This window comes from Crocodylus siamensis, chromosome 3 (assembly GCF_052110815.1).
Source record: "Crocodylus siamensis isolate JL-2025a chromosome 3, ASM5211081v1, whole genome shotgun sequence".
NCBI classification, from domain to species: Eukaryota; Metazoa; Chordata; order Crocodylia; family Crocodylidae; genus Crocodylus; species Crocodylus siamensis.
Window position 1 is genome coordinate 38,934,306 of NC_143397.1, and position 8,564 is coordinate 38,942,869.

The window sequence follows — 8,564 nt, forward strand, 5'->3', positions numbered from 1 at the left end:
GTATTTTGGTTATTTCCTTGGCACAAAAGTGCTGGTATACTTTGAAACTGATATTCATGGGAACAATAGTATTGTTTTATCCAAATAACTATAAAATGTTATAAATGTCCCAACAATAAAAATATGGAAAAAGCTTTTAAAATAAAAGTTCTGAGAAAAAAAATTGTCCCTCTAAAAGAAAAAAAATATTAAACAGCAATTTGGTTATATTGTAACATGAGTATTGGCATTCCTTAATCTCACGTTTGAAACAAATTTTTGTAAAGGTCCCAATTCCAATTGCCAAAATGGTGCAGTGAACCATTGAAAACAGTAAAATAAATGTAGATGATCCTTGTCATTCAATATGTATATAAAAAATTCCAAAAATTGCAGTAACGCGTGCATTGCCACTGCATGTCAGCATTGTAAATATAAATAATATTTTACTGCAAGTTTTCCTTGGCAGGTTTGTGCATTTTCTTTAGCAAAAACTATAGTGAATAATTCAATCTAGTAGCAAAGGTGACTAAAAACTACGAGCCCTCATTACCATCAACAGTGTCTTCTTCATCTAAGCCATGACAAAAATGAAAGCAAAAATTGTGTTGGCTGTCTGTTTTGTATTTATCCTATTATCTGTTTTTGGTTTGTTCGTATTAAGTTGTCAAAAGTTTAAATGCATATAAATATCATAAAATATAATAAAATAATTGGTAATACCTCCCCTAAAAATTAAAATTGTCTGTGGATCCCAGACTAGACTATTTCTGTTCAGCTTGGACAGGAAAGTTGCTCTAATATTTAAAACAAAGAACAAACATCCATATGAAAGTTTCAAGTTATAAAGTTTACTTATTTAGCAAAATGGCATTTAAAAAGTTAATGTGTGTGTTTAGTAAACAACCTAATAACATGTTTTTAAGGCTATTTGTATTTCAATACAAATACTATTTATAACACCAACATACCAGGACGTGTGTAAAAAACTGCATTAACCCATTGTTTTACAGGAAAAGTAAAAGTTGATGAACCTGGAACATTTGTATAAAAAGTAAAGGAAACTCTTTATTAATTAAAAAAGATACAAAATGAACAAATATATAAAAGGATATAAAACCCTGAATAGCTAATTATGTCCTGTGTGCAAGAAAAGAGGCCCCACCTTCTTGGTCCTAATCACTATTTCATCAAAGGAGGGGAAGCCTGTGAAGTAGGTTACAAATAAATTTCATTAATGAATTATCTTTAATTCTAGACTGTTTGTGAACTATATAACACCTTATCAAATTTTATTTAAACAGCCCATAAAGTTGGTAACGTGAATCAGTTTAATGATGTGAGAGATGCCACTAACTACAATGTGTATAAATGGTTGGCACAATTAAAAAAAGAACAAGGTAACCCTTCAAATACAAATAAAAATATCCATTCAACAAACACAGGGGAAAAATACAGAAAAAAAACTGGCAACCCATTCTTATGAAAAAATAATCATCAAGTTATAAGGCATAACTGAAAAAAAACCTTTAAATTCCAAGTGAATTGAACCAGTGTCTATCATTAACCATCTAAGTTCAGTGGTATATGAAATACAATTGGGGAAAAAAAAAAAAAAATCAAAATGGGTGCATGTATTTCAGTTAAAGTTATTCAGTGGTGTATGAAATGTAATGCATTACATTTATTTAGAAGCCACAGGATGCTCAATAACACCGATGAACTAAAAACACTGGCTGCTAAACACCGATAAAGAAAAACCAGTGTTAATTTGTATCTGTTCTTCTATTTTTAACATATTTGTGTGTGTCATAAATCAAATGTAACCAATTATTTAACAGACATATATAAAAGCTACACATAATGCTGAAAACTGCATGGCAGAAACTCTAAATTTTCTAACTTAGCCCTGCTTATGGCTTTGTTAAAAATTATCAGCATATTCTTATGTTTTTGTTTCTTTTATTTTAAGCATTTTAAAATTGTGCAAGTGTCTTAAAGGAAATCATCCCTGAAATGGAAATAATTTAACTGATTTCCATTTTTCTTTAGGAATCAATTGAACTACCTTAAATTTTTGGTTACAATAAAATCACAAATTAGTTATCTTACTATTACAACACAAGAACAAGCTCAACTATGTATTATAATTATTTTACATCAAGGGTCAAAAATTTTAAAAATATCAAAACGAGCTAAACAAATAATAATACACCATTAGTACAATATTTTCAAGGAATGGTCACCATCATGAGCAGCCGTCCCAAATGTTATGTTGCATCCTATTACCATCATCTTTATATAAACTAAAATAGTGCTAGTGGTAATGTTTTATATGTGATGTAAAAAAAAAAAAAATGCATTTTTAATTAAAATCATATGCCTTAATTCTTTCACAATATATAGCCTTGCGGAAATTATAAAGTAATCCATTCAAAACTAAATGTTCTAAAGAATCAAAAAAGGAATGTTATGTAAATGGCATAAATACCAGCTTTATATTAGTAAATAACATGAAGATAAACTTTTGCTTATTGCCTTAACCTTATGCATTTTCTTGAGTTCTGCATTGCCTTAAGAAACTCCATTTTGTATTGCTCTGTAGCTTGACACAAGTGCTCGACCTTTGTATACTGTATGCGTGAGAGAATGGGCGAGAGAGAGTCTGTGAAAAAGGAAAACATCAGCTGGCAACTGGCTGATGAACACAAACAGATAAAAAGCCAAAACGAGAAGAATCCGCCCCAGAACAGCGAGAGAACATCAATCAACCATCAAGGAAGAAGAGAGCAATAACACAGCAAAAGCCGAGAGGACTAGGCAAATTGACAAGGCTATAAAAGATGGGGCGAGACGCATTGATTTTGGGTCTTATTTTACATGTCATCCTGAAGCATTGGTTCTTCTGACAAGATGGATCGGCAGGAGCCCAGCTTCCACCTGCAATCAAGTTGGCTGGCCACTAAGTTGAGCTGAGCACCGATAAAACTGGTAACATATACCAATGTAGAGCAGAAATTGGGGTATGAATGTGTGTGTGTGTGTGGGGGGGGCATGTATTAAGCACTTAATAATGCAGTACTTTACCGTATCCCCTTCATACAGTCTTGCTCGTGATTTCACCAGTTGGTGATTTGTGTAACACTACCTTTCTAACAAACTGCATTCATTGTCCACAAAAGGGACCATACATTCCCCTTTAGCTTATTAGATGCATCATACTCAGCATTTACAAGTACTAGTTACAGACCTGGATCCCACAGGGTTACACACTACATACAGGAACAAAAGATGGTTCCTGTCCAGAGATTTCACAGTTGAAAACAAGATAATAGATGAATACTGGGAGGGGAGCATGAGCTAACATTTCCCTGCACAAAGGGTAGTGGTTGCTTTTCGTTTGCACTATAGGAAGCGTCACTAGGTGTAAGGATGCATTTCAATCATAGAAATATAGGCTTGAATGGACTTTAAGACGTCTAGGCCATCTCTTTCCACAGGACCAGGTACCTAATACCATTCCTGTCAAATACTTGTTTAACCTGTTCCTTAAAAGCCCCAGGGATAGATGCCTCCCTGACTAGCCAGCTGCAGTATTTCACAGCTCAGCTGCTTTGCTATCCAACATGAATTTTTGATGCAAACTAAGTTAATTTCTTTTGGTCTTTCTCCCAGTGAACTGAGGCATTTATTACTACCTCTTTAGAACACTTTGTTTGGAAGTTTTGACTTCCCCAATTCACCCCCTTTAAGCTTCTGCAAACTAAATTCAATTCCTTCTACCTGTCTTCACAGATAATGCTTTCTAAACCTTATTTTTGTTGCTCTCCTTTGGACTCTCTTCAGTTTGTCTAAAAGCATACCCAGGTACTCCAGGTGAGGCCTCACCTACACCAAGTAGAACAGAGCAGTACCATGAAGCTCCACACAGCACCAGAAGCAAGTGGTATGATCCCAGCCCAGGATTTTGAGTTGAAGGATAAATTTCCTCCCCATACCTAGTAAGACTCACTGCATAAAATGTGAGTAGAGCCAGAAACTCCTCTAACTACAGGGATTCCTTATGTGCCAACATTTAGAGATGGGGCACAGGCACTGCTCCATCCCAGACACCACATGTAACACTCCAGGCTTTGGGCTGGAGAAATCTCCACAGAACAGCTAGCAATGAGGAATAGCATGAATTAGATTTTTATAGTTCAATACATATTCTTATTGGTGCTTCTCTTTAGGGATGTCAAAACCTTTTTTAACAGAAAAAAAGTTTTTTTTTTCCAACAAGACCTTTTTTTAAAACAGCACTCGTGTTCTCCTCTACAGGCACCTGCACTACAATAGGACACTGGCAATGCTTAAAAAAAAATTATGATTTTAAATTTGATGCTTTTTCCAGTTATATCAATTTTCAACTAAAACCATGCAGCGCTTATACTGTCCGTATGCTAAGAATCTCATTTGAGGAAGCTATTTTTAGAAAAATCTTGCAAGCCTCTAGCTAGGGATCACAAATACTGGTTAAATTAAAAAACACGAACACCTTTATCCTGATCAAAAGTACAGTATCTCCTATGAGAAAAAGGTTAGCTGTAAAGAGGAAGTTTCAGGGGTTGGGATACAGTATTATTTAATTAAATTACAGTAAAATAACTAACAAACTTAAGGAAAACACAAGTTTCCCCCCCAAATTAAAATGTTTATTGACATTCTTGGCAGAGAGTAACAGTTTATGATCTTGGTCTCTCCTTCTTGCCTTTGTACAAGGCTAGCAGGGAAACGTTGGCTACTTTGACAACCTTGAAGCGGACTCCTGGAATATCACCAACAGCGTGACCTTTTCGACCAAAGCCAGCAACCAGAACCTCATCGTTTTCCTATAACATAACACACACACGCTGCCATTACACAACAATGAATATCAGATTTGTACATACGCCTAAAAATCTACCTTATTTTCAACTGCCTGAGAATTCAGAGTTTTCAAAATTGGATGTTTCAAACCTTCCCAAGAAAGAGGTAGTAGCAGGGGCAGAGAAAACAGGTGTGTACTTATCAGATGCAAAACTTTTACTGTGGAACTCTGGTCCCTTCCATACTTTGGCTGGAACAGATTTTATTATTTAGGATGTTCCCTTGCTTTGTAACAGAAGACCTGAGTCAAGTCAGCTGTCTAAGAAAAAGTGCAAATGCACAACTAATGTTTATTTTATGCCCATCTCCATGATATTAGAACTTCTACATAGCATAAAAACTTGCTTGGTTTGGAATGCAACACATCCTGGCTTGGTCACCCTCTTGTTCAACTGATACATATTTGGGAAAAGTTTTTGCCTTTCACTTTATTAGTAATTTTGCCACATGCAATTAACTTTTGTGTTTTGGTTTTTACCTCAATGAAGTTCAAGCAACCATCATTAGGAACAAATGCTGTTATTTTCTTGCCATTTTTGATCAGCTGGACTCTGACACATTTCCTGATGGCAGAATTAGGCTGCTTAGCCTCTACACCGCTAGATAAGGGGAAGAAAAAAAGGGCATCAGTAATATTTGACTCTACTACATGAGGGTGTCTTTTGGAAAACAAAGAACCACTTCAGTAAAATATGATTTGCTTTGAATGTTATGGGGAGAGTGCAAATGGTATGTGTTTCTCAAGAACAAGAATCTATCACAGCCCAGAGTTTAATGGACAATTATTGAGATAAAAGTGTGTTTAAGTATTTGGAACCAAACAGGAATAGTGAAGGGTGTTTGTGCCTGAAAGCTTGCAATTAAAGAGTATTTTTTTTCCAAAAATCTACTTGGCTTAATGAAAGACCAACTAATAAATATCACCTCTAGCATGAGTTCTGATTCCAAATGACTCCATCCACTTATTGTATTTCTATCACAGATGCATCTCCCTCTTAGAAACAAAGGCTAATATAACAAAATTACAAATTAGAGGCAAAATAATGACATGGGAGGTCAGGACAGCTACTAGGATGGACCCTAGATACAGGCTATGCTACATCCCTTTTCAAACCAGAATGAGATCTTTGTATTTGACCCTTTCTTTGGCAAGCAAGGAGGAAGCTTTCAGAGGGAAGGTGTTAATACAGCCAAAGCAGACCTGAAATGCTGGAGGCCGCAAATGAAAGAGGAACCGTGGAAACTACCTTGGTCATACTCTGTTCAGTCTCCCTTTTAGCTTCTGCTCTCTGCCCCGGTGTAACAGGCCTATTTGATGTGCCACAGAAAGGTCACATGACTAGGCCCATCTTGGGGAACTATAAGCCTACTTTAAGAACTAAACACGAGGGACAACAAAAAAGGAAACAGGAATGGGAGTGAGGTCACAGGTTAATAACTAGGGCATTGTAAGGGAACACTGAACAGAGTACACTGGCCAGTGCCCACTGCCCCCTGAAGTTGAGGGGGCCTGTGAACGCTGACCAGTGAAGCTTTGTCCGGATATGTGAATGGAGGTGCCCATGTGGCAAGATGAACCTGGGGTCTGGCCCAGCAAGCAGCAATTCTTGTATCAAGCACATGTGCCAAAAAACAAAAGCCCAAGCCCAAGAAGGGCTCTCCATCTACACAAAGCTTGATGTGCACATCAATTTATACAATGATCCAATCATATGTGACAATGGTGACTGCTTCTCAGGCATGACAAAGCAGATCCAGCACAAAACCACTGCAGCTTTTGATACAGAAAGAGGTATCATCAGGGCAGTCCCATGGCAGCAGCTGAAGGGCCAGCGCCATAGGGACACTGCCCTCTCCCCAGCCTTGCTTCTAAATCACAGTGGCACCCACTGGCATCATGGGAACTACAGCAAGTCAGCACCACTGGCTGTCTTCACCAGCAGCGCCAAGCTGTGTCGCGCCACTCCCCAGACACGAGGTTGACAGGGACGTGTGACAGCACAGGCCACGCGCATCACCCCAACCCCCAGGACAGCCACGTGAAGGGAGGGGAACCTCCCTCCCTCCCCCCCACGCTTACACCTTCTCGAGGACGATGCCCTTGGCGTGGGATGCGCCCCCGAAGGGGTTGGCCTTCAGCGCGGTGCCCAGGTGCGCCTTCTTGTACTGCTTGTCATGCCACTTCTGGTCGCGCCGGTGGTTGCGGAGCTTGCGGGCCGTGCGCAGCCCCCGGCACTTGCCTACGACACGGAGCGGACGCTAAGGGGGCGCCCGGCTCCGCCCGCGCCCCCAAGTCCGCCGAGAACGGAGCCATCCCCGGGCGGGAGGGGAGCACCGCGGGGTCGGGCCTGTCCCGAGCGAGTCGCGTGCCGAGGCCCCAGCCAAGAAGCTGCCGCCCCCACCCCAGCGCTCACCCATCCTACCGCGTCCCGAGCTGAAGCCGGAAAGAGAAAGAAGCCCACAATGCACCGCGACTCCACCTGCACGCGGCGAGGCCCCGCCACGGGCTGCCAGACGCACGCCTGATCAGAAACACCTGTGGAGGCGAGCGGGGCGGAGTAGGGTTGGGCGATTCGCGGCAGGCTCGTTGTGGGACGGTGGAAAAACTGCGGACAGGCCTCCACGCGCCGCGGGGCCCGGCGTCCCCGCCCTGGCACGGCCGGAGGGCCGCCTTGTGCCCCGCTGCTGGGCCTGGGCCTACCACGGGCGGCGGCAGCGCCCCGGGAGCCCGCGCTTCGTCTGCTGCCCGTGTCCCACCCGCAGGGCTTGTTCCGCTGACAAGGGGTGCTGCGGCGGACGCACAGCGGGTGTTTTTTTTAACTTGATTTAATAGAGGCGAATCCCTAGTTTTCGGAAGCTTTTCCGTTCAATCTAGATGGCCCAGGCACTGCCGTGTAGGAGCCCTTCAACCAAGGTTTCAGGAAGGAGGAGCATGGTTTGGTGCTAGGGAAACAGGTCCTTACACCTGAGGGTCTGTATCTGGAACCGCCGCGTTCCACCTTATGGAATTTAAATGGAGTTTCAAATACGGACCTTCTGAACCATACGTGCCGGCAGAGGGCTATTTAACTCAGTTTCTCCTTCCCTTTGGGTCTTTACCCAAAGCTGAACAGAAAATGGAAATAGCCAATCAACAGGGAAACTGACTCACCAAAACTGAGCAGAGAAGCAGCTGTTCTCAGAAAAGTTTGGACCAAAAGTTTGTGATCTTTTTTGCAGCACACTTGGAATAGTGCTCACTGGCCCCATCTACACGTGCAATTAATGCGAGCAAATATATTCCAGCTCAATTTGAGTCAGAGTAAACTTATCCTGATGTCACCATCTACATGTGTTTAAGCATATTAATCTACTGTGCTGCTGGATACCACTTGTATCTGATGAGACAATTCGGCAGCGCAACTCAGGGCACAGTAAACTAATTGCCCTGCACGTGTAGACAGTGATGTTTTACTGTGCAGCAAATTAGCCTGCTACACAGTAAAGCATCTCCTATAGATGCACCTACCTACCTACTGTTTAAGAACTTCATAGTTTCATAGTAGCTTGGGGTCAGAAGGGACCTGAACACATCATCTAGTCTGACCCCCCACCACTGGCAGGAGCACACGCTGGGATCACACGACATCAGAAAGGTGTTTGTCCAACCTCTTTCTGAATTTACCCAAGGTAGGTGT

General features: G+C 41.2%; 1 protein-coding gene across 1 annotated transcript; it reads right to left on the reverse strand.

Moving 5' to 3' along the window:
- Positions 1-2,324: 2,324 nt before the first annotated feature.
- Positions 2,325-7,438, reverse strand: LOC149868215 (small ribosomal subunit protein uS12-like). The gene is made up of 4 exons (XM_090038198.1): positions 7,302-7,438; positions 6,968-7,127; positions 5,366-5,486; positions 2,325-4,850 (listed from the first exon to the last, which is right to left on the reverse strand). The coding sequence occupies exons 1-4, from the start codon at positions 7,303-7,305 to the stop codon at positions 4,704-4,706; spliced, it is 432 nt and encodes a 143-aa protein (XP_089894324.1). The 5' UTR covers positions 7,306-7,438; the 3' UTR covers positions 2,325-4,703.
- Positions 7,439-8,564: the final 1,126 nt, after the last annotated feature.

Bases quoted from the DNA above. Each gene is read 5' to 3' on its own strand.
- LOC149868215 (XM_090038198.1), bottom strand. The intron at 5,487-6,967 runs GTAAGCGTGGGG...CCCCTTATCTAG, and splicing joins GGCATCGTCCTCGAGAAGGT to CGGTGTAGAGGCTAAGCAGC. The intron at 4,851-5,365 runs GTAAAAACCAAA...GTTATGTTATAG, and splicing joins GTTGCTTGAACTTCATTGAG to GAAAACGATGAGGTTCTGGT.